Raw genomic sequence first — 26,990 nt, 5'->3', positions numbered from 1 at the left:
GGAATTAAACTGAAACTGATCTTGAAATTAGCACGGGACAGCACAGCGCATGGTTTTTGGTTTTTGTTTTCTTCTTAATTGGCAGTGGGTTGTTTTGAATCTTCCTCAGCAAAGTTCAAATCCCAGTGCAGCCATTTATAGATTCTGCTAGTGCCTACCTTACTGGCTGATGGACATTGGTTTAGGATTGAAGACATCTCAAAGTGCAAGAGTTGAGCCTTAATTCTCTTTTTTAAGCTGAGTAAAATTTCAAAATGCTCACTCAAAAGTGCAGTTAGTTTCTGTCCATTGACTTTTCTAAGGGTGTGCAAAGATTGCTGGTGTAGTCTCCTAATTTTAGTATCAAATGGAAGAAAACGTTTTTGGTGAAAATGTTTTTAATTCTAGACAGTATGTCTTGAAAAGTAATAGTAATATCTCGCTGTGTTTTGTTTTAATACTCTGTATTGAAATCTTTTTCTTTATATTTTTTTTTTGCTAATTAAGTGATTCATTATGAAAATTAAAAGAAGACATAGTGATGTGCTTTGGGGGGAAATTTATACTTTTATTTATAGAGAAATCATAAGAATAAGAATTTTACCAGTCACCTTCCTTTAAACTAGGCTATTGTCTCACAGATGTGCCCAAATATATCACCTCTAATGTTGTCAAATTATCATCTCCCATAATAATCGATCTTTCTTAGTGGTGCCACCAATTCTCTCTAATAGTCCAAGATGAATCTTCAGATTATTGTTGACCATCCCTCCTCCCCTTCATCCCCTTTTGCCATTTGTTCAATCACTTTACAATACTCTAGCAATTCTCTTTTCTTTCTTGCTTAACAACAACAACAAAAAAGCAACAACAGAACCCTTACCTTCTGTCTTGGGATACTAAACATCATTTCAAGGCAGAAGAGGGATAGGAGTTAGGCAGCTGAGGTTCAGTAACTTGTCCAGGGTCACACAGAAGTGTGGGGGATCAGATTTGAACCCAGGACCTCTTGATTTCAGATCTAGTGCTTTTTTAGCCACTGTGCTTGCTACCTAGCTACCCCTTCAATTTTCTCTTAGCAATATCCCTTATAGAGAACCATCCTTTTCCATGCCCAGCGCCATTCCCTTATTGTAGGCATTATCATTTCACATCCTGATTATTATATTCTAAGTAGTCATCCTGTCTCCCAGCTCTGCCTGACTTGCACTTCTGAAAAGTAGATTATATCAAGTCATTTCCCTGATGTAAAAAAAAAACAAAACTTCATATGTTTCTATTACTAATAGATTTAAATCCAGACATTTCTTTCAGGCTTTTATTGGGCCCCACAGTGCCCATCTAAGCCTAGCTCAGAAGATATTGCAAAATGAAGGTGCCTATTCCAGGCAGGCCAGCCTTCTTACCATTCCCTTCAAACATGCCATGTTTATTCTCATTTCTGTGCCTTCTCTGTGTTGTGCCCCACCCCTGCACTAGTTTTTTTAAAATTTATTTTCTTTTCAGATCTGCCTTTTCTTTCTCTCATCACCAATTGAGATAGCAAGAAAAACAAAACCCCAGTTAAAAAAGTTTTTGCAATATCTTTCCTTCCTTTCTTCCTCCCTTCCTCCCTCCCCCCCCCCCTTTTCTTTTTTCCCTTACCTTCTGTCATAGAATCAATACTGTGTATTGGTTCCAAGGCAGAAGAGCAATAAGGGCTAGCCAGTGGGGATTAAGTGACTTGTCCAGGGTCACACACCTAGGAAGTGTCTAAGGTCAAATTTGAACTCAGGACTTCTCATCTCTAGGCCTGGCTCTCTATTCACTGAGCCACCTTGCTGCCCCTCTGCAATATCTTTTCCACTAATTGAATTCCTAGCCATAATGCCATTAGGATTCATTATGGGAAATTTAGGATATGTTCTGTTCCTTCCTTCCTTCCTTCCTTCCTTCCTTCCTTCCTTCCTTCCTTCCTTCCTTCCTTCCTTCCTTCCTTCCTTCCTTCCTTCTTTCCTTCCTTCCTTCCTCTCCTTTTCCCCTCCCTTCCTTTCTCTCCTCTTACTTTTTGTCTTAAACAGAAAAGTAGCAATGGCTAGGCAGTTGGGGTTAAGTGACTTTCCCAGGTTAGGTCCCACAGCTAGGAAGTAGTTGAGGTCAGACCTGAACCCAGGACCTTCCATCTCCAGACCTGGCTCTTTATCCAAACTACATGCCCACAAGTGTGCATTTCTTGTCTCTATGGTAAAAATTTAAGTACCTCAAAGGGAAGGTCCATATTTAAGGCTTTTTTTTTATAGCCTTTCTATATTAGATACTTAAAAATACTTGAAAGAATTAATGAAAATTTTAAAAAGAAAACTACAGAAAATTCAAACTATGATAGTCAGCTCTTATGTAAGGAGATGAATGCTGCGTACTTATATTTTGAAATATGTCTTTAGATAACTTGCAGAAGTTCTCTAATCACTCGGATCGTCAATTTCCAGACTGGCAAAAAACCGAGGGCACTTGGAGTAGGTTAGTCAATTACCAGTTAGCAGTCATTTACTACCTATAGCCGCTGCGATAGGTGCTGAGACCATGAAGATAAAAAATGAAGAAGTCCTTGCTTTAAAGAGGAGCTTTTAAAGCCAAACAGGGAAGGGGATATTTGATCCCAAGGCAATGGGGAGCCACTGGAGTTCATCGGGTAAGAGAGTGGCCCCAACTTTCACTCTGTGGCTGAAGGAGAATCATTTTGGTAACTCTGTATAGGATGGAGTGGAGGGAGGAGAGACTCGAGGCAGAGCTCGGTGAGGAGGCCTTAGTATTAATATAGCTGAGAGGCTGTTAGAACTTGAAATGGGGGGGGGGGGCAGCTGGGTAGCTCAGTGGATTGAGAACTAGCCCTAGAGACGGGAGGTCCTAGGTTCAAATCTGGCCTCAGACACTTTCCAGCTGTGTGACCCTGGGCAAGTCACTTGACCCCCATTGCCTAGCCCTTACCAATCTTCTGCCTTGGAGCCAATACACAGTATTGACTCCAAGACGGAAGGTAAGGGTTTAAAAAAAAAAAGAACTTGAAATAAGGGATTCAAGATTTGTGGAAATAGATATAATCGAGGGGCTGAGAACCAGGCTGAGCCTGCAAAACGGAGAGTTTGAAAAGGATGATGATGATGTCATCAAAAGAAATAGGAGTATTCAGCAGGGGTGAGCGTGCAGGGGTGGAAGGAGACGGACCCTGTTTTGGATTACATTGAATTTGGGGTGTCTTGGCTATAGCCAGCTCAAAAGAGCCAGTTAAAGCAGTGAAAGACCCAGTCGTGGAGTTTTTGTTTGTTGGTTGTCTCTCGAACCGAGGATGACGATTGTCTTTGTGCGTTTTTATGCACAAAGACACCTGTGCATGAAGATTTAAGTGGAAAAGTCGATGCACAGAGACAGTCCCACTCTCAGCATTGGAAGCCTGGGTCCAGTGGCACGAAAAGTTGTTACACCTGGAGACTTCCTCAGCTGCATTAATGGCCATGTTGTCTTTTGTGCTCCAGCACGCCCTAAGCACTCCACAGTGCCTTGCTGCGTCGCCATCTCAGCCGTTGAACCTTCTTGTTGGTTTCTTCCGCCTGTTCCGCCGAAACAGTCTTCACATGCTGGGTGAGCAAAGCCCTAGGTCACCAGGGGTCCACGACGACCCGATGGCTTCCCTCACAAGATTTAGCCAGCCTGTCGAAGCCGTTGCCCGGGGTGTGGCCGCTGCCGCATGCTAGCAGCTACTGGGAGCCACAAGTGAGAGCTGGGTGTCAGGTGGGGGTCAGTGGTTGGAGAGCTGCCCTAGAAGGGCACGACAAGCCCTCCATACCAGAGATACTACTCCTCCCTGAGCACAGGAAGAAGATAACTCCCGGTGTGTGCTGGAGCCACTCACAAGGGTGGTTCATGAAATTTCCCTTCTGAACAATTTACACCTCAGAAATAGACAAAATGGGGGGCAGCCGGGGAGCTCAGTGGATTGAGAACCAGGCCTAGAGATGGGAAGTCCTAGGTTCAAATCTGGCTTTAGACACTTCCCAGCTGTGTGACCCTGGGCAAGTCACTTGACCCCCATTGCCTTGCCCTTACCACTCTTCTGCCTTGGAGCCAATACAGAGTATTGACTCCAAGACAGAAGATAAGGGTTTAAAAAAAATAAACAAAATGCTACAAATCAGGACTTAATCTATTGTCTTATTGATCATTTAGACTTCAGCAAGTGATAGAGAAAATATTAATAATTAATGAAAATAATAGTAACAGAGGGGGCAGCAAGGGGGGGCTCATTGGATAGAGAGAAGGTCTAAAGAGAAGAGGTTAGTGCAATTATCAATAATATGGAAATAGGTCTTGATCAGTGACACAAGTAAAACCCAGTAGAATTGCACATCGACTATGGGGGGGTAGGGGGGAAGAACATGAATCATGGAATCATGGGAAAATAGTCTAAATTAATTAATTAAATAACAATTTTCAATTAAAAAAAAAACAAAGAGAAGAGGTTCTGGGTTGATGTCTGACTTCAGAAACTGCCCAGCTGTGGGACCCTGGGCAGGTTCCTTAACCCCCATTTGCTGCTCTTCTGCCTTGGAACTAATATTTAGTATTGATTCTAAGACAGAAGTTAAGGTTCCTTTTTTTAAAATTCAGATTAACTTAAACATTCATCCTGGGTACATTTGGGGGTAGGGGAGGAGATGAGAGCCAGTTGTTAAACATTTGCCAGAATATTTTTAGGCTATCCCCACAGTGAGGAGGCACGATATGGTATATAATAATCCAGTAACAGAAAACAAGGAGGTGATATGGTCAGGACAGGTAGGAGGAGAAAGCAGCATCCCAAAGACCTTGAAAAGAGAAGACTCTCCAGAAGGAGCGGGCAGTCAAATGCAGTAGAGAAAGGTCAAGTGGATGGAAGACTTGGGGGAAGGGGTGGGTGGCAAGCCAACAGCTCAGATTGGCAATAAAGAGGCCATTGGTCATCTTGGAGAGAGCCATTTGGGTCTTGCTGATCCTGCAGGCTTCCAGGTTCACGTACTAACCACAAAAACAACCACAAAATGCTCCATCTTATTATTTATTTGTGTCAAGCCTACTTGTCCTTCTTTCCAAGTCTCGCTCCAACACTGCCTTCTTCGTGGAGCTTTATGGTCTCTTTTCTCCTGTCTGTAGCGTCTCAAGCCCTGTGATTTCTCTGTCTCCTCTGAATCACCCTAAGCTCTCCCTCTTCAGGCTCCTGCTCCAGTCTACCTTGTAGTTTAGTTAAATATATACATATATTATCACCTCACTTAATTGTAAGCTGCTGAAGGGCAGGGATAGTGTCTCATCCATCTTTATTAGACCCCTCCAGGGCTGAAGACAGACTTTACACATGGTTACTAGATAAATATTTGTTTAATAAGTGAATGGATGTTTTGTTTCTTAATGGTTTGGTATCGTTTTGTTGTTTGGTTTTGGTTTTTTTTCACCCCTGGTGGTTCTCTCTTAGTGGTGAAAGGAGTTGGACTGAGAATGTTAGAAACTGAAATCCTGTTTTATTTATCAAACTAAGAATAATAGCAACCACCTCATGGTCATTATTCTCTGAAGCTCTTTACATATATTATCACCTCATTAATTCTAAATGTGTCTCTGAGCTAGGTTAGGTGGCAGGTATTATTCCCATTTTATAGATGAGGACTGAGGCTTGGGAGCTGTCAATTAACTGGCTGAAGGTGGTTATTTGGCAAATCAGGGATAGAACTCTGGGTTGAGAACCTTTAGACCAGTGTCTAGCCCCTTCAAAGTAGACTGGGCTCAGCCACCTTCCCCACCACTTTGAGTGGTCCAACATCCTCTTGCCTTTCTTTACCTGTAAGGTGATCGTAGTTGCATATGCTAGGGATCATAATTGCTTTAAATGAGTAGTTTTGCTTCTTGAACTCAATCCAAATCCCGTCACATCTAAACAGAGAGAAGTGCTATCTCAAAGGCCCCTTCTCCAAAGAAGTGCACTCTGACTGGTTAGCTACAAGTATACATGAAGTCAATACAAATTCATTTGTGTTGCTTGAAAAATAGCTCGAGGTACATGTTTTTCTAACAGTGATACAGCAGCTGCATCTTCACTAATGGACATTCCAAACATGCCCATTAAACAAAGTCCATTCAGTCTCTTACCTGTCTATTGATTGGCCAAAAGATCTTTCTGGAACAAAAACTGGATCACTGTAGTCATCTAGAATTTTCAATACTGGCTTAAAGCCTATCAGAGTGACTTATAATGATTCTGGAAATTGCCAGAAGAGTGACCAAAAAGCAATCATAACAATAATTTGATGGGTCCAGAATTTGTTTTTTAGAGAACAGAACAAATATTAAGATGCTGAATGAAAGGATTTAACTTTAGAAAGAGTTTCTCATTTTAATTGCCCTGTGTACCACTCTTCATTTAATTAGAATTTTGAAGTTTTCCTTGACTTTGGACATTTTAGTTTTATTCTAGACCAGTGGTTCTCAACCTCTCAATTTGTAGCAATGAGAATACATAATGCATATCAGGTATTTACATTCTGAATCATAACTGTAGCAAAATTACAGTTTTTGAAGTAGCCACCAAAATAATTTTTTGGTTTGGGGTCACTGCAACATGAGGAACTGTATGGCGGGGTCATGGCATTAGAAAGGTTGAGAACCACTGGTTTAGAATGTCATGCAGTTATACTTGGACCCAGTAGTATTCTGTGACTCTTCTTGTATGTTGGGAAAACACTCTGAAATTGGGAGCTTTCTTAGTCACTATAATTAGCATTCTTTTTTTATAAATGATTCAGATGAGATTATTTCCCTAGATACTTAATTAGTATCATTAACTCTTATTAAAATGGGTTAAGTTAGAACTGATCTCAATGTAACTTAGAAAGCACAGTTTGAAGATTAGAGTTTTGATAAATTTCTTGGAAATCCTGAATGAGAATTGAGAGCTCCTAAAATAAAGTGATCAGATTACATGATATTCAAGGTAAAAAATTCCCAGTCATAACGGAAAGTGGAATTAATCACCTGAATATGAATCATATATATGAATCAGGGGCCAGATAGATGGTGTAGTGTCATGCTGGTTAACCTATAGCATGCATACCAGCAGAGGCTGCTCCCTTCTCCTTCTCCATTGCGCTTGAGGACATTTTTCACATCACCCATCTCTCTGCCCAGCAGCCCAGTTGGAGAGCTTCCTCCCTCTCCTGTCGGGGGTAGGGGAAGGTGGGTTACATGTATGAGGGTTGCAGTTTAGGCACTCGGTCTCTAAAATGTTCACCATCACTGTTATAGTAGATAGAGCACTGGGCTTGAAATCAAGAAGCCACATTTTCATGAGTACAAATCTCCTCAGAAACTTATGCTGTGTGACCCTGGACAAGTCACTTAAGCCTGCTTGCCTCAGTTTCCTCATCTGTAAAATGAACTGGAAAAGGAAATGGGAAGCCATTTTGGAAAATTATATTTGTCCCAACTGGGGTCAAAAAGACCCCAAATGGAATCAAAGTTCAACAAAGTTGGATACCACTGAACAACAACACCAACAACAACATATAATGAATCTACTCATCTGGGGTAAATAAAAAGTGACCATTTATTGATATGTGGCATGCTGTTCTGGCATAGAACTCTGTCCATGGAAAGCTTCCCTTCAAAGTTCCTATGAGTTAATAAGGATTTATTAAGTTCCTATCAGGTAGGTGTCAGACTATACTAGGTGCTGGGGTTCACATACAAAGAATGAAATAATCCCTACTCTAGAGAAATAAGTATACATAGAAGAGCCCAGTCATACCCTCTTTTCTGAATCTGTGTGACTGTGCTGTTTCTCTCTAATCAGAAGGCCTGAATTCTGCTCCTGGTCCCTTCTCTTGCTAACCAGTTGATCTCAGCCTTAACCTTTCTGAGACACGGTCTCACCTATAAAATCCTTGCCTGCCTTACAGATGAACATTATAACAGCATACATTTAAAGCAAGTAAAGACCCTAAGAGGTCATAGACCTCTCATTTTAGGAATGAAAAAGCGGAGCCTCAGGAGATTTGTGTGACTTCCCTAGGGTCACAAAACAAAATTAATAGGACTTGAATCCAGATTTTCCTGGCTTCAAAGTCAAGCCTTTCAAGTGAGAAATGAACCAGAAATTATTTTTGTAAAGTATAATAATGAATATAAGCTTATTGTTATTAATATTACTAACAATTTATTTCATAGTTGCAAATAAATGACAGGAATTAATCAACTATAATTCAAATGCCTTGTTTTAAGAGTAAACTATATTCTGAGAGACATGGACGCAAATGGAAAAGAAAATGTTTGAATCCCTTATTTTTTATAATCCTTTTGACAGAAAAGAAACAGGGTGGGGGAGAGGGAGAGACATGTGGAAAAAAGAAATTTCCAGATAGGTTAATTTATTAAATGTAAGCTGGGGGTGACCTACACTGTTTCATCTTCATAGTGTGAAGGTAACCCTAGGTTCTGGAAGGATATACTAATAGAACATAGGGTCTGGCAGGTTCTCAGGGGCTGAAAAAGACTGAATATAGACCCAGACCACGTCCTTCTCATTTTAGAGCTAGTATAGCTGTATTTGGAAAGGCTTGTAAACCCCACTGGCTTACAAGTGATGAATATTTGGGTCGTGATTACTTGTGAGGATAGTCTACTAAAATGGATAAGGAGGCACAATCCGTGTTGGTGAGGCGGCACCCACTCTCATGAAGCCCCAGAACACCGGAACTGAAGTACATTGCGAAATATTCCTGCTGTTTATAAATGACCCCTGGACACTAGGTGCTGTTCAGAACAGCCAGCAGGCATGATTTCTGTCTGATTCTCCAGTCGCTTACATCGAAAGCTTTTGATGGAAGTCTGAACTGTTGGAACATCTGTCAGATGTATAAGAATGTCAACTAATTGAACCGCGTTTCTGTTTTGACATCTCGTTGGGTAAAGGCGATCATCATTCATTATTTTGTAACCTTTTATGTAAATGTGTATGACTTTCTCCTCTTCAAGTGTTTCCATAACAAAGTTAAGATAGATCCGGTTACAGGAGCAAAAGTCATTACCACCGCCTCACACGCTCATGGGCTCTCCTTTACTAGGAGCTAAAAGCTTTCTCCACCAGTTTTATCATTTGAGGATGACTTCTCGGAGGGATTATGCAGAAATACGCTAGTCATCTGCGCACACCCTGTTACTGCTTGTTCCAGACCTTCAGATGAAAACCGATGTCTGCCTGGTTCCTGCCATCTTTGTATCTCCAGGCGTGCTAATATGTCATCCTCATTCAGAATAAATCCTGGAAATGAGCAAGCAGAGGAGATGTGAATTTCTAGAATGAAAGTCACTAATTATCACTGCTGAGGCACCCCAGTACATACTCGGAGGGCAGGTTTCCCAGTTCCCAATAACAGATCCCTTTCTTCCTTTATGTTCAGAGAATCACAAAACACTTTTGAAATAAGCACTATCCCCATATTTCTGGAGGGTAAAACTAAAGCCCTGAAAGATGAGGTCATAATTCTGGTAACGGAACCCAGTGGTTTTGTGTGCCGGGGCTTTAATCCTATCCCTGACCCAAATAGCATGCGGTTCTCCCAACCCAATACCTTGTTCTTGGGTCCAAAATGACTATGTACAGCTTTTACCCTCCTGATAATTTCTGACAAGCAAGTCTCTTGTGAGGGCTTTTGCTATTTAATAATTCATTTCATTCTTTAGACCTTGATCTCTCACTGGAGGATTGGAGATGAAGGGAAGGTCTGAGAAATTCAGCTGAACTTAAATATTTCCCAAACTTTGTCCGTTAAAACTCTAGCTACTTTGGACTTATGCCTATCTTTTACGTATTTGTATTTGGAGGAAGCTCTGCGTATCATGTATTGGAAAGAGCACTGAACGGCAAACTTCTGGGCTAGATAATATTCCCAGCTCAGTCTCAGTTAACTGACTGTGTGACCTTGCTCAGATCACTTTGTTTCTTGTTATAAAACAAGGGGGTTGGGTGAGATGATCACTAAGGGGTCTCTGTCTTCAACTTTCCTTTAGAGTTCCCAGCCCCTACTTGGTAGTGTACTCAATGTAGAATGGAAGACTATCATCCAAAATCTCAGCCCTGGCACACACACACACACACACACCCAGCTTTTGCCAAATCACTTAAACTTTTTGAACCTCAGTTTCTTTATCTGTAAAGTGGGAATAATGATATTTATGACATTACCCATAAGACAGCAGCAATGCTCGTACTCATCTGTCTACTCAATAAAGACTTACTGGATTGGATTTATAAATTCCAAATTCCCCACTTGTGAATGTTACAGAATCATACTGAGTCATATTTGGGGTCCTTCCTGCCCAAGATTCTATTTCCTCTTGAATGTCATATAAAAAAATAGTAGGCTGCTCCTCCATGAAGTTAACTTAAGAGATAAGGACTGAACCCCCAAACTTCCCTAGGTTCTCTTAATAGATCTCCTTCTTGAAGCAATTTGTATTTTCAGCCTCTGCCACTTCTTTGAGTAATGAGTTCCATATGTTTACTACCCGCTGTTTAAGTAGTATTTCCTTTTGTTTGTTCTAAAACTACCTCTTTTAAAGCTTCAAGGGGTAGATGTTCTCTAGCTCTAATATTCTGGGATGTGGCGAACAAGTCTGGGCTTTACCCTATCAATACCCTTCATGATTTTATAGGCTTTGATCATATTTCCTGACCCCCTTCCTCCAACTTTGCCTTTCTAGACTAAAAGAGACTAATTTTTTTTGTCTGCCCTCACACAAAAATCTCTGTTCCCTTGATCTTTTTTCATTACCCTTTAGTTCCATGATAAGAAGTATTCACTACAGCCAGACTTGCTTGGAACACGAGGGGCTGCAGGAAAACAGTTCCCAAGAGTACCCTGAAAGGAGAGTTATGGGGTTTACAGGCAGGGGTGGAGGAGGAGGGTGTGAAATTGAACAGGTAGGTGTTTGTTTCCTGCTCAAGATTGAGGCAAATGATGTTGTTTATTACCCCAAAAGTGATCATCTCTTTAGTGATTAAACTGGGGTCATTAATCTTGATTTGAATTCACATTGCCGACATCGCCGTGATGCTTTACCATCAACTACATACAGCTGCCTGCCAAACAGCTTCCTCTCTTTGTCCAACCAGCAGATAGGGTTCAGTGTGCCTGTTCAATCATCCAACCCCAATTCTCTGCTCAAATGGGTTAGCGCTTAAAAGCAACCCAGTTCTAATCCTTTATCCATTCTGCTTTAAATGGAACATCTATAGCACTTATTTTGAAGAGTTTCCTCTTGGGGTTCTGACTTGCATATAAACCTAGTGTATCTATTTCTAATAAAGAAATCTATTTCCATTTCAGCCATATGGCTGAACTGCTTCTTTGGGTACAGAGAACATTCATTTGACACATTAATGGCTTCAGGCACCAAATTAACTATTTGTCTTCCTATGCTGAAATGGATCCTATTCTTTCCGCTTGAACTTTTAAAAACCAAAGCCAAACACTCTGCTCTTCTTGTCCCAAATGTTATTTATCTGCAATATACCATTGTATTTGTTACTTTGCAGGCTATTGGATGCACTCTGAACTGTAGTTGTCAAGGTTTCAAACCAGGAAAAATACACCACCGCCAGTGTGAACAGTGCAGACATGGATGGGTGGCACATGGTAAATTTTTTTAACAACTTATTTGTGTAACTTTTTGTCTATGAGGTATAATCACCTCTGTTATTCAGTAACCAATTATCAAGTTGGGGAGATTATTTCTGTCCCTTCTTTGTCCTCCTTCTTTACTGCATTTGGCAGTTTTGAATGTTCAGGAACTCCAATAACTGAGTGAGGAAAAGAAGGGAGAGAAAAATCTGAGACCTGTCCATTTCACTTCTTAAAAAAGGGTGGGGGGAGCTTTAATGGGAAGGAAATGGAAGTCACTGGTTAATCAAAATTATAAAACTTTTAATAGCTTTTCTTTGTATTGGTCAGCATAAACAATTGAGGGTAGACTATAGTTTAAGTTGACTGTACTATGAATTACAGTGAATTTTGATTTACTACAATTACTATGAATTGAGATTACCTCTTAAAAATACTTCTTATATCTGGTTTTCAGCACTAAGCAAATTGAGGATCCCAAATGTGTACCCAACTAGCCAAGTGGAGATAGTCCAGTCCAATGTGGTTTTTGATATCAGCAGTCTCATGCTCTACGGAACCCAAGCTATTCCCATCCGTCTTAAAATTCTTTTAGATCGGCTTTTCAGTGTACTGAAACAAGAGGAGGTAATCCAGATTCTTCATGCCTTGGACTGGACTCTTCAGGATTATATTCGTGGATATGTGCTTCAGGTACTGTAGAATTAACAACCTAGACTAAGAAATATTGGGAGAACTACAGCTCATGGAATGTCATCTGTGTTTGGTTTCAATGTCAGTAGCAAATTTAACCTAATTTTGATAGTGATCTTAAATACTTAGAATTTTATCTGGGTGTGAACTATATTTTCCAGACTAACATCGCCACAAATTAAGTTGTGGGGACATTAAAAATAAAAAACACAACAACAACAACAACAACAAACACGTACTCACACAGACTTGGCCCTGCAACTGGCTAGGAAATGACCTTTTATGTAAAGTAGTATTATGATCTTACATTATGACACAGATCAATATTTAATGATCTTGATAATCTTGCTTTTTAGTGTTAGGATTAAAAATATGGAATCAATTACCTTGAACCTCTATCACATGAAAAATTTATGATGTTACATTCCTTATCATCTTAGAAACTCTTACATGCACTGTGAAAAATCTCAGTAGGCCATCAAATACATGTTCTGTGATAAAATATTTATTATAGTTATTGGGAAAAGTTAGGCATAGCTAGAGTTTGAAAGAACTCCAACACTCTAGTGTAATTACAGCTGTGCTTTGTGAACATTGGCTACAAATCAATAAAGGTTCATTTGTTTTCAGATGTTAGTTGCTTGGAAGATTATTAAGCTTTCAGTGAAATAATACTTGAGTTATATATCTAGGCTGATTGCTTTATCTTTTCTCCTTAGTCTTAGATGCTATTGTTGTTCAGATTGTGCATATTTTAATCTTGGTGAAAAAAATTATATAAGGGTTTATAATAAGTAATTGTGTTTTGAGTCATGACAACTGAGTGGCTTAACCCTGGGTTGGAACAAAGAGGGAAACGAGGATACTTGATTTAAATTGAGTTAAATTTGGGCATTGCCATTAAAGAGCTATGTTGGTGATTCAGTGGATAGAGAGCCAGGCCCAGAGATGGGAGGTCCTGGGTTCAAATTCTTAGTTGTATGATCCTGGGCAAGTCATTTAACCCCCATTGCCTAGTCTTTACCATTCTTCTGCTTTGGAAACAAAGACAGAAGTTATGGGTCTAAAAAAGAAAATAGCTATGTTGGATCAAGGTTGGGATTTCTTTAAAAAAAAAAACAGTCAATTGATTTTTTTTAACTTGATCTTATACTCAGGATGCATCAGGAAAAGTTTTGGATCATTGGAGTATCATGACCAGTGAAGAAGAACTGGCCACCCTGCATCAGTTTCTTCGTTTTGGAGAGACCAAGTCCATTGTAGAGCTCATGGCAATTCAGGAGAAAGAAGGACAGTCCATTATCATACCATCTACCACGACCAATTTGGATATTAGAGCCTTTATAGAAAGTTGCAACCAGAGAAGTCCTAGCCTTTCTGTACCTGTGGACAAGGTGAACCCCGGCAACCTCCATCACTTTGAAAACCTCATCAATAACATGGCTTTCATGCTGCCTTTTCAGTTCTTCAGCCCAGTGCCTCCCCCATTGATAGGTTCACCGCCAGAGAGACATGTGATCGAGCAAGGTCAAGACAGAAGCAATGACACGAAGCACGACATCCAGATACCCTTTTCTGAAAATGGCTTCTTATCTCCTAACTCTGCCTCATTCCAAGTCGAAAATGAGCCGTGTATCAACTGTCCAGACGTGCTGCCCAAGACTGAAGAGGATGCGAATTTCAGCGATTCTGGTTCACACCACACAGTAGCCAAGCTTGAAATGACCCGGCTGTCCCCGGAACCCAAAGGGAAAATGACGGAAAGAAACGGTATCGGTCCAAAGAAAGGCCGGGTTTTCTGTACGGCATGTGAAAAGACCTTCTATGACAAAGGGACGCTGAAAATCCACTATAATGCTGTCCACCTGAAGATCAAACACAAGTGCACGATTGAAGGATGCAATATGGTATTCAGCTCCCTGAGGAGCCGGAACCGCCACAGTGCAAACCCAAACCCACGGCTTCACATGCCCATGAACAGGAACAACCGAGATAAAGACCTGAGGAACAGTTTGAGCATGACCATCTCAGAGGAGAGCAAGAGAACGGGCTTCCCCGTGACGTCGCCAGACAGCCGGCCCATCCCGAGTTATATCGGGCCATGTACCGACCCCAAAGTACAGCCAGCCTTCCCCAGCATTGGGCAAAACGGTGTGCTTTTCCCCAACTTAAAGACGGTTCAGCCAGTTCTTCCTTTCTACCGTAATCCAGTCACACCAGCTGAGCTTGCCAACACCCCAGGAACGCTTCCCTCTCTGCCTCTGCTCTCGTCCTCCATACCTGAGCAGCTCGCTTCCAATGAATTGCCATTTGATGCTCTTCCCAAGAAAAAGTCTCGGAAATCAAGCATGCCTATCAAAATAGAGAAGGAAACAGTGGAAATTGCCAATGAAAACAGCGACGCCCTCAGTTCAGATGAAGAGATGCCCTTGCAGGTTGTGAGCGACGGAGAGCTAGAGACGTGCGAGTTCAGGGTGGAAAAAGAGGTCGTGGACCAAGCAGAGCACCATCCATCCTCGGCCAACTTGTGGCAGTCTCTTTCGGAGGGAGGGAAGCCTCCCAAAGCAGAATCGGTGATCGAGACCAGACATTTAAAAAAAATATCCGAGCAGGACTTGAACAGCTCGGAGAAAGAGACTGAACAAAACCCAGTATTAGCCATTGTGCCCAGGGAAGCTGCGTTTGGCGATCCCAAACAACACACCAGTGTCTTAAAGCCAGTGACTGAGCCTCTGTCCGTGTATGCAAAAGAACAATCCAAACACCAGCTTCCCGATTCCGACTGCGTGGAACTGCAGCACCACTTACTGACTGGGGGGTTCTTAAATGCTTTGTCCAACAGGGGAATGGCTCTTCCTTGTTTTGAGGATCCTAGAGAGATAGATCAGGTCAGTCAGCATGGGCTAGGAAGACAAAAGGAAGAAACTCGCTTTCATTGTGATATCTGTAAGAAGACCTTTAAAAACACGTACAGCGTGAAAATTCATTTTAAAAATGTGCATGCCAAAGAAATGCATATCTGTACAATTGAGGGCTGTAGCGCCACCTTCCCTTCCCGCAGAAGCCGAGACAGGTAAGAAATTTGTCAATACGAGTTTGATTTGTTGAAATCATGATGGCAATTCATTTGAAATTTAACTACTTGGGGAACTGAGTCAGGAAGCTTATTTTTTGTGGATTATTTGAATACCCTTTTTTGTAAAGTAATATTTATTTATCTTTTAATAGCCTTTACCTTTTGTTTTAAAAATCAATATTTTGTATTGGTTCCAAGGCAGAAGAGTGGAATGGGCTAGACAGTGGGGACTAAGTGATCTGCCCAAGGTTAAATAGCTAGAAATAAAATATAATTATTGAATGAATTCAGCAAATATTATATTGGTATCTACTTTAAGGGAAGGAACCGCCAGAGCACCAATGTGTAATAGGGAGAGAGACTGTAATGGACAGTGGAAGAACTCTTCACAAACCTTGTCCTTAAGAAATTTATTTGCCCTCTAGTATCACATGTGAACCATGTTCAGAGTGGTGTGTGAAAATAGGATCAATATCATTCTGTGGAACTTGAAAAGGGAGAGGTGACTTACAAAGGGAAGGAGAATCAAAAAAGAACCTGGGAAATGAATGCCATTTGAGCAAAGTCTTGATGGAAAGGCTTGATGGAAATTTTTATTCCTAGAAACTTTTTTGTTTTCTTCTGACTGGCTAGGTATTTTTTAAAGCAATATTAATTTTAATTGAAAAAGACTAAAATATGAGAATAATAGAGAGTAAATGATACTGTGAATTTTTTTTTAATTTATGGTTTGTGGTTGGATAATTGACAGAAGGGAAACCTATGGGCTTTTGGGCTTGGGGTTTTGTTTTTTATACCCAACACATCAACTTAATTATTTATAAAATTTTAGGTAGTATAGTATCTCTCAGGTCTCAGGTCATTCTGAAATCCCCTGACTGAGTCAGAATGTAACCAGCCATTTGCTAAGTATTGACTATATATCTAGCTAATCTAATTGGGTCATATGTCCCAAGTTATAATCTTATTGCTTTTGTCTTCAGTGAAGTTGAGTTACTTTGAGTCTTCCAAACTCATTTCCATCCTAGAAACTCTGAAACGTTGTCTCCAAGAGAACTTGGAGAAGATCAGAAGTTTTATGAAATACATGAGAATGATAAATATATTTTAGGATATTAACGCGTCACTTCTTCCTTCTGATCATTATACATTGATGTAATCTATCCATTAATTCCACAAACATTTACTGAGCACCAGTAAGTGCTGTGAGAAATACAAAGCTGAACTTTGTTCTAATTGGCTTCCACACTGGTCTCTGCCTTCAAGGAGATTATAGTCTAGTTGGAGAGAGATGTATAAACAGATAACTCCTAAAGCAGAGGACTGTATCAAGTGCCAAGAGGCAAGTTCAAACAGAGTGTTCTGGGTATTGAGAAAAGAAAGAGATCAAATCTGTCTAGGAAGAGTGAAATGAATGAAAGAATGGGATATTTGATCAGTGGCTCCAAGAATGGCTCATAATTTTATGAAGAAGGGCATTCCGGATGGAAGGATTAGCATGGGACGAGAAAATGAGAAATTTGGACTGGTTTGAATTGAAGCATCAGCTATGTGAAATAATGAAAGGCAAGGCTGGAAAGGTTGGTTGGGGCCAGAATTGGGCAGGCCTTGAGGCTCAGTTAGCAATACACAGACATATCCATTTCCTCATCTATAAAATGAGAATTATTTATTTCTAGATGCCTTTTAAAAAAAGATAACTCTTACCTTCCATCCTAGAATCAATACTGCTTATTGGTTCAAAGGCAGAAGAGCAGTAAGGGCTAGGCAATTGCCTACGGTCACACAGCTAGGAAGGGTCAGAGGTCAGATTTGAACCCAGGACCTCCTGTCTTCCAAGTCTGGCTCCCATTCCACTAAGCCTACATAGCTGCTCTTCAAATGCCTCTTTTGACACAAAATTCAGAAAGCTTTTGAGAGAAAGAAATTAAGAGAAAGATATGTTCAATCTTAGATATTTCATAAAATAACCCTTGAATATAGCACATAAGAACATATTATGAATAAAACAAATGCTTTTATTCCAGTATCTATGATTTTATAAGCATGAATGCCCCTGCCATCCCCTAGGACACTGTACTAATGAGTTTCTGTAACTGAAAAAATTTATAACAGCATCTCAGATTCGAAATGGATCTTAGAGACCCTCTAGGCAAGCCCATATCAAAACAGACTTTTCTCTGTGGCAAACTCAGCTTGAGTTTTACCCGGTTGTGGGATAAGCCCTTTCTGCCAACACAGCCCCTCCGTTTTTCGATTGCAGAAGCAAACGTATTCTCATGGTTGACCTGTGTTCTTAGACTAAAGAAAATACACAAAGAAGATAAAGAGAAAATGGAGAAGGTCCATTTGGTCAGCCTGTTTATATGCCATGTTTGAGGCTGTAGAGCAATAAGAGAGTCTTGATGAGATTAAAATCCAATTATATTATATTATACAGGAATATACAATTATATACAGTTTTTGTTCTTTTGTATAATATATGATAAATTAATAGTCATTTCATTCCAAAGGCTTTATTTTTTTTTCATTTTTGTGTTGGATGTTTTGGGCTTATTATAAAAATAAGCAACAGACCCCACTTTGCTGGCAGGAATATTAGAACATTGTAATTTAGCAGCACTTGAGTTGTCAGTTGGGAAGACCTGAGTTTGAAATCTGCCTCAGACACCACTTAACTATGTAAACCTGGGCAGGTAGCCCAGAGGTGACCCCAGGCAAACTACAGATGAGGAAACTGAGGCCGAGAACAATTTTTAAAAAAAATCTTAGCATCAGTTTGTTTTCTTATCTGTAAAATGGAAATAAATGCTTTACAAATTTTATCTCAATTGATCTCAACAAGGATCAATTGAGATAAAATTTGTAAAGCATTTTGCTAACTTTAAAGAGGAGTTCTATAGAAATGTTAGCTGTGATAAATAGTTGTAAAGTTTAGTGTAGCGGAAAGAGTGCTGATTTGAAGTCAGAGGACCAACATTATCACTTACCAGTCTTGGGGCCTTAGTTTCCTCATCTAGAAAAATGAGGGGACTGGACAAGAAGGGTGTGGAAGGGCCCATAAAACTCTAAATCATTAATATGTGTATTTAGGATCCATTTTTTCATAGAAATACTATTTTTAAGCCCCCAGGACTTCCTGTACTACTCTTTTTTTAAAAACCCTTACTTTCTGTCTTGGAATCAATTCTGTATATTGGTTCCAAGGCAGCTAGGCAATAGGGGGATTAAGTGACTTGGCCAGGAAGTGCCTGAGGCCAGATTTGAACCTAGGACCTCCCATCTCTGAGACTGGCCCTCAATCCACTGAGCCACTTTGCTGTCCCCCATACTACTCTTTTTTTTCCCTCCAGCTATTATATTTAAAAAAAAATTTTTTTACTAATTACATGTAAAAAATTTCCACACAAGTTTTCCTAAGGTATATGATCACACTTATCTTCCTCCCTCCCTTCTCTTCCACTGCACTACTCTTGATAATAATAATAACATTTGTAATTAATTTAACACCATATGGTTGACAGTACAGTTTATGTATGTTGTCTCATTAACAACAACTCGGCTACAGCTATAATTGGGCCCCTTTTTGTTGTTCAGTCATTTTAGTCCTGTCCAATTTTCCATGACTCCATTTTGAAGTTTTCTTGGGATATAAACAAACAAAAAACTAGCCTGGTTTGTCATTTCCTTCTCCAGCTCTTTTTACAGATGAAGAAACTGAGGCAAACAGGTTTAGGTGACTTGCCCAGGGTCACACAGCCAGTAAGTGGCTGAGGCTAGGTTTGAACTCACAAAGATGCCAAGACCAGTGCCACCCAGCTACCCGTGCCTCTTTTTTTTACAAATGAAGAGGTCAGCATTGGGGAAGGATAGGTGGTCACAGGATCATCCAGCTAGGAAGTATCTGAAGTAGAAATAGAACACAGGTCTTCCCAACTGCTCTCGGTGCTTCATCTGCATGTTTAGAATCAGTCATGTGTATAGCATTATTTCTGTGGGAAAATGAAATTCACAGGGGAATTGAGAAAGGGAATACCCTCAATCACGTGTTACCCTCCGCTCATAAAAAATAATTTAATAACAAAGATGGTAATGACACACACAAATATAGTCCATTTCAATTTTCAGAGTGTTTTACCTATCATGTCTCTGTGGAGACTCTCACTCCTGTCAACTACATTAACATTTTAAAACCCATTTTTGAATAATATGAGGCTCTTAGAGATTAAATTCTTTGCCCAAGTTCAACACAGGGAGTATATGGGATGATGGGATTTGAACCTAGGTCTCCCTGACTTTGCTTCCATTGTTCTTTCTCCTGTACCACATGGTAGTTTCTTTATCTATAAAATGAAGTTGTTATATTATATTAGAGGATCAAAGATTTGTGGGGCATCTGGCTGGCTCAGTAGATTGAGAGCCAGGCCCAGAGACAGGAGGTCCAGGGTTCAAATTTGACCTCAGACACTTCCGAACTGTGTGACCTTGAACAAGTCACTTAACCCCCATTGCCTAGCCCTTACCAGTCTTCTGCCTTGGAACCAATACACAGTATTGATTCTAATTCAGAAGATAAGGGTTTAAAAAAAAATGTTTTCCCCTATCTTTAACGCCTGGAATCTTTCTTTCTTTGCTTCTTTAGTTTTATTTATTTATTTTTACAATTTTACTTAATAGGTTAATTAAGAAAATTTTTCCATGGTTACATGATTCATGTTCTTTCCCTCCTCTCCTCCCAACCCCCTTCCATAGCCAACATTCAATTCCACTGGGTTTTACATGTGTCAGTGATCAAGACCTATTTCCATATTATTGATATTTGCACTAGGGTGATCATTTTTTCTGTAATTTTAGTAGCAGCTATGCTTGAGCTCTGGAGTCAAGAGACCTGGGTTCAGGACCCTCACGTGACAATAACTGGATGACCTAGGGCAAAGTCACTATCAATCTTTGGTCCTGAGTTCCTTATCTACAAAAAAAGGAAATGAATTATAAATGCCTTCTGAGATCCTTTCTAGTTCTAGCTCCAAGATCTTAAAAGGGAGAAGGAGTTTCTTTTTCTGAGCCTGCTACTAATCTTCCACCAAGTTCATTACAATGGGAAGAAAAAAAAAGAAACATGGTGACTAAGGAAAAATCTTTGGGTCAATGGGGAAAGGTCAACATAGAGCATTAGGATATACAAGATGCCAATAAGTCAAGGCAAACAAGGAAACACGGTGGCCAAGGTAATAACTTTGAGTCACTGGGGAGAAACCAACACAGGCATAGTATTAATAATTTTTTAAAAAACCTTACCTGTTGTCTTAGCATCAGGACTGAGTATTGGTCTGGAAAAAGCAGTAACAGGTAGATATTTGGGGTTAAGTGACTTGTTAAGAAGATCTTTTCCCTTTCAACTTAGAAATTTGGTAGAAAAATTTAGCACAATAAGTAATAAGTAAGTAATTTTTATTTTCTTGTGTAGTCATAGAAAGAAACAACATTTATGGATAAATAGAATAGATTGAATATTTTAGAACTCTGTAGCATTTATTTTATTTCTGGACCAAGAACTGCTATTTGGTAGGCTTCAAAGTACCTCCTCAGCTACTATCATATAGAATCTTAAAACTAGACCTCCTTGGCCACTGTCACAGAAAAATTTGAAACTATTCCTCATTGGCCACTATCATAGAAAATTTTTAAACTATTCCTCATTGGCCACTGTCATAGAAAATTGTAAAACTATTCCTCATTGGCCGCTATCATAGAAAATTTTAAAACTATTCCTCATTGGCCACTGTCACAGAAAATTTTAAAACTAGACCTCATTGGCCACTGTCACAGAAAATTTTAAAACTATTCCTCATTGGCCACTGTCATAGAAAATTTTAAAACTATTCCTCATTGGCCACTGTCACAGAAAATTTTAAAACTAGACCTCATTGGCCACTGTCACAGAAAATTTTAAAACTATTCCTCATTGGCCACTGTCACAGAAAATTTTAAAACTAGACCTCATTGGCCACTGTCACAGAAAATTTTAAAACTATTCCTCATTGGCCACTGTCACAGAAAATTTTAAAACTAGACCTCATTGGCCACTGTCACAGAAAATTTTAAAACTATTCCTCATTGGCCACTGTCACAGAAAATTTTAAAACTAGACCTCATTGGCCACTGTCACAGAAAATTTTAAAACTATTCCTCATTGGCCACTGTCATAGAAAATTTTAAAACTATTCCTCATTGGCCACTGTCACAGAAAATTTTAAAACTAGACCTCATTGGCCACTGTCATAGAAAATTTTAAAACTAGACCTCATTGGCCACTGTCATAGAAAAATTTAAAACTATTCCTCATTGGCCACTATCATAGAAAATTTTAAAACTATTCCTCATTGGCCACTATCATAGAAAATTTTAAAACTATTCTTCATTGGCCACTGTCACAGAAAATGTTAAAACTAGACCTCCTTAGCTACCACCATAGAAAATTTAAAAACTAGACCTCATTGGGCACTGTCATAGAAAATCTTAAAACTAGAAGAGGGTCTTCTCATCCATCTCCATTAGATGAAAATCCCAGAGCCACAAAGAAAAAAGGTGGGTCAATTAATGAAACTCAGGTAGTTATTGTGTGGGTCTCCCTTTCCCCCAGTCCAGTCTAGTCCATTCTGCCGAGGGCTGTTATTCTTCATCCTTGAGAGCTTCTTCATCCATTAGCCTATAGGTTTTTTCCTAAACTATGTCATTAATGATATCAGTGATGAAAGTTTTAAAAACCCCACAATTTGTTGATTGCTAATCCTCTTTTCACTGTTTTAGACACAGTTCAAACTTAAATCTTCATCAGAAAGTTATCACCAAAGATACCCTGGAAAGCAATGACAACCCTTTGAGTGCAACTTACCTTTTGAAAGATATGGCTAAGGAGGTTTATCAGGATGCAGCTTTCAAACAGCACACTCCCCAGACTTCTGTCATCTTCAAAGGAACCAACCGGACTGGGAGCGTTGTGTACCCGATCACCAAGATCCGAGAATCCTGTTTAGAGAGCTACGGCTGTGGTCCCACCAGTGAGGGCACGGTCCTCGATTTAAGCACTACCTCCAGCATGAAGTCTGAGAGCAGCACCCCCTCTTCCTGGGACTCCGATGGAGGGAGCGAAGAGGGCAATGTAGCTCTGGACGACAGTGATGAAAGCTGTGAAGGACCGAGCCTGATCCCCAATGAAGATGGCTATCCCATTTGCGCCCTCATGGAAAAAGCCAATCACAGCTTTTCAAACCTTCCCTCTGGTTTGCCAATAACGTGTCACCTCTGCCAAAAGATATACAGTAATAAAGGAACCTTCAGGGCCCACTATAAAACTGTGCACCTCCGCCAACTTCACAAGTGTAAAGTACCAGGTTGCAACACTATGTTTTCATCAGTTCGCAGTCGAAATAGGCATAGCCAGAATCCCAACTTGCACAAAAGTCTAACCACATCTCCAAATAATCTCCAGTAACAAGTTGGGAGACTGAGTTTTCTTTTGATAAGCTTTAATTATTTCAGATAATAAAATAGTAAAATGAAATGTCTCTAATTTTCTTTTCCTCCATTTTGGTCACACCCACAGGGTATCTGGCTTTAAACCACTTTCATTTGACTTTTTTTTTTAAGTTCCTAGAGGCTGGGTAGTGTTTGAATCAAAAACAAAAAGTAGAAACAAAATAGAATAATAATATGCAATATGAAAGGATGGCATTGGGGTGGCACTATCTAGTATTACTTCTCTAAAACCTAAAGTATTATTCATTGAGAACATAGAAACCTGCAGATAATCCAGCTGGTCCCAGTTTTGTTTACATATTGCCTTGAGGAAGCACTGGACCAGTGGACAGGTTGGGATCCTGAACTTGGGGTAGGTAAGGGCAAAGAGGGTGAGGATGATAAACTAAGGTAGACCTACAGTATTAAGGACCAGATTTATGTGTCCTGGGGAATAATGGAATCATAGAGCATGAGGATCTGGTCTTAGAAGGTCCTACTTTGACCGTAACTCCTTAAGAATTCCAAAAGCCAGAATGTGGGTTTAGGAAAATGACTTGGAGACTATTGGATGAGACCATCAGATAATTTGGAGTGGAATAGTCTTTTTCTATTCCTTGATGGCCTTTTATTTTGCTTTAGAAAAAGTTCTCAGAAAATAAAGTGTTGACATATAAAATGCCCCTTTTGGGTTCCTGATTTGTAGCAAAACACATCCAAGAAGTGGATGGAGAAAAAAAAATTCCTATTTTAAAGTGCACTTTCTGTAAACTACTTTTGGGAAGCAATCATCATTTTTTTTCCTGCCTGCTTTTTCTCCCCCAAAAGAAGCACTCCCAAATTGGTAGTTATTTAAGTTTTAAATTCTCTATGTGGAGGACATATACACCCAAAAGATGTGCTCACAGAGCAGTGGTAAATGTTTACAATTTGGTTATCCAGGTAGGAAATGGATTAATTTTGCTTAATACTAGTTAAGGAAAACATTACATTTCTTATTTTTGGTTCTGAAACCAAGGCGATTCACCTTGTATCTTCCTGGTCACTGTAATTGACAGTATTCTGCATTGTGTTCTGTGCACTTACTGGTGTTGCATTTTATTTAAAAGCATTTTGATAATATTTAATTTGTGGTTATGTCCTACGAGTATTGTATGTGTATATATGTTGTGCAACAGTATACTTGACTGAGTCCTTCCTGGAGAGCAGGAAAATGCTAAATCTACACTTTGCAAAACCACTGCTTATTTTTCACTTTGTAAACTTTAGAATTTCAATTTGTTTTGGTCACCTGTGGTATACAAGCATGATTCTTATAACACAGTTTGTATATATTTAAGTGTTTTAGAGTATGTGGTTTTGGAGATTTGTTTGGATTTTCACCATAACTGTATCTCTTAATCTTGATACATTTTTTGGATGTATGAAGATTAAGTTGAACTATTTGAATTTAGTTGGTAGAAAGAATAGTGCAAAGTTATTGCCATTTCATGTGTTTAAAAGCTTAACTTATTCTAAGATATATTCAATACAGTATACTACTATCCATTTCATATTCTTAGAAAAGAAGCTAAATCAGACCAATGAAATGAGACCTTCAAAATTTGAGATTGGTGCATTTACAAGTCTGGACAGAAATGAATTTCATTTTCAGAGTGTAACTGAGCCAATCTGTTATATTTACAGAAGGCTAAAGTAATATTAAACATCCATTAAAATAGCATTTGGTCCAAAGAAGAATATGCCATTACTCTGGCCTTTTGGTGAAAAAGCCAATAACTTGTTACCAACTATTTCAACTTTTTTTAATACATGTGATTGCTTAAACTTTAAGGCTCTGTTTACAAGTCAAATGTGATGTATCTTTCAAATATTTGTTATACACAAAGGTTTCGTTTTTTCACTGTTTTCAAAAAAAGGAGCAAAATTTGTATACCCTTTGCATTTTTTATGAGTTAATAAAAATATATGACACATCTTTTGCTTTAAAATGAATACATTTTTAGAACAAAATTCACTCTGCACTTTAGTTTTAGAAACTATGTTTTTTAATTAATATTATCCCATTGTATGCCCAGTGGTTTTATGGTTAATTTTTACTAATATCGTTAATATTAGTTAATGAAAACATTGCATTTCTTATTTTTGGTGCTGATCATAGTTACAGCTTCCACAGCAAGAGCATATTAATGGAAATTAATGAGTTAGGGTATAAATAATAATACTTTTTCTATTTATATATTGACCTTTTGCCCAGAAAGATTCAGGCAGAAATGATTCTCTTCAACTACTCCATGCTATCATGGTAAATAATGAATATAGAATAATGTTGAAATTAAACCACTTGGTTTCTTTTTAAATACCAAAAGCAACCACTTATTTTTGTGCAAAAATTTTTAGATCCATTTTTTTAGATAACTTACACATTTATAGAACTTTGGAAATTCATGAGCTCTATCAATATTCATCTTCACCCTCATCCTTCCCATTTGTAAATCCATAAACACATCTATTTCAGATTATTTCTTCTGGTCCAACTTCCACCCTGAGGGTAACCAAATGAAAACCTTCAGAATAATTGGACTTAGCCCAATGCCTAAGATTAAATGTAATACTGGTCTACAAGAACACACAGGACTTTGAGAGTTTCTGCTGTCCAAGTGATGAAATTGGTGAGATGGTATCCAGGTATATCTATAATCACAAGCCCACAAAATTCTGGAAGTCACCTAGTTCATCCCCTCACTTGACAGACAAGGAAACTAAGCTTAGACTTCTCGTTAAATGATATTTGCCCAAGGTCAAAAAGGTACTAAGTTTCTAAACTAGGATTTATACCATAGATTTCTGATTCCAAAGGCACCAAGGCTGCTTTCCAGTGCTTGTAATAATCATTAATCCTTAGCAACTAACAAAAGAAACTAATTCTTGTTTAGTTTTCATTTTTATTCCCAAACTCTGTTTCCCATTTTTCTTAAATCCATATCCTTTGATTTCTACCCTCCCTACCCTACTCACAGGCCAATATTTTCTTCCCTTTGCAGTGATCTAAAGGACCCCAAAGAGCCAGTTACCTCCCAAATCCTTCTAGATTAACCAAAACCACTTAGTATAAACAAAGGAAGAAGGGCATGATAGCTAATCAACTAGATACTCTTCCATTTCCTTATTGCATGTAGAATTTTGACATCCTTTTTATTTACTTTTTTTTAAATTATCCTTACCTTCTATCTTAGGATCAACGTTGTGTATTGGTTTCAAGGCAGAAGAGTGGTAAGTGCTAGGCAATGGGGGTTAAGTGACTTGTCTAGGGTTACATAGTCTTTCGTATATGGCATATCAGTCATTTTTCAGTCATGTCTAGCTCTTCCTTCATAACCCCCTTTGGGGGTTTTCTTGGCAAAGATATTGGAATGATTTGCCCTTTCCTTCTCTAGCTCATTTTAGAGATGAAGAACTAAGGCTCAAAGGATTAAGGGACTTAGCTAGGGTTAGTGTCTGAGGGCAGATTTGAACTCAAGAAGATGAGAATGCCTGAATCAAGGTCCAATACTCTATCTATGGTGCCCCCTAGGCTGGAGTGACTAAAGGTTATACACTGTAAGAAGTGAAATTGGCAAGTCCTAATGATGTTATTTGCTAGCAAGGCTAGATGGTGTTTGTATCAAATTCTATTACAACACATAGGAAACAGCATTAGCAAAAACTCAGGGTGAGTTGATAGGACAGAGTGCTACAATTTAATCAGAATATAGAGTACAAAATAGGGAATGATATTAGCTAAAAGGGGATAATTAAGTGGTTTAGTGGATTGAGAGTCAGGCTTAGAGATAGGAGGTCCTGGGTTAAAATGTGTCCTCAGATACCTCCTAACTATATGACCTTGGACAAGTCACTTCACCACCCTTACCTAGCCTTTACCTCTCTTTTGCCTTGGAACCAATATACAGTATTGATTCTATGTTGGAAGATAAGGGTTTGAAAAAGTATTAACCATGGCTTAAATTTAGGGGAGAGCTAGGTTAGGACAGACCTTGTAT

The 26,990-nt window shown here is 39.1% G+C and overlaps 1 protein-coding gene across 3 annotated transcripts in view; it reads left to right on the top strand.

The window, feature by feature from the left end:
- BNC1 (basonuclin 1) overlaps positions 1-24,926 on the top strand; it is a 185,686-nt gene extending 160,760 nt beyond the window's left edge. For all 3 annotated transcript variants that reach the window (XM_007479243.3, XM_007479245.3, XM_007479244.3), the window contains exons 2-5: positions 11,579-11,678; positions 12,121-12,356; positions 13,514-15,429; positions 22,243-24,926. In XM_007479243.3, the coding sequence (XP_007479305.1) occupies positions 11,579-11,678; positions 12,121-12,356; positions 13,514-15,429; positions 22,243-22,927 (2,937 nt within the window). In that variant the 3' untranslated portion in view covers positions 22,928-24,926. The remainder of the gene's footprint in view (positions 1-11,578; positions 11,679-12,120; positions 12,357-13,513; positions 15,430-22,242) is intronic.
- Positions 24,927-26,990: the final 2,064 nt, after the last annotated feature.

The sequence above is a fragment of the Monodelphis domestica genome, chromosome 1, assembly GCF_027887165.1.
Source record: "Monodelphis domestica isolate mMonDom1 chromosome 1, mMonDom1.pri, whole genome shotgun sequence".
NCBI classification, from domain to species: Eukaryota; Metazoa; Chordata; class Mammalia; order Didelphimorphia; family Didelphidae; genus Monodelphis; species Monodelphis domestica.
Note: the sequence above shows the minus strand (reverse complement) of the source record. Positions and strands in the feature narration are given on the sequence as shown.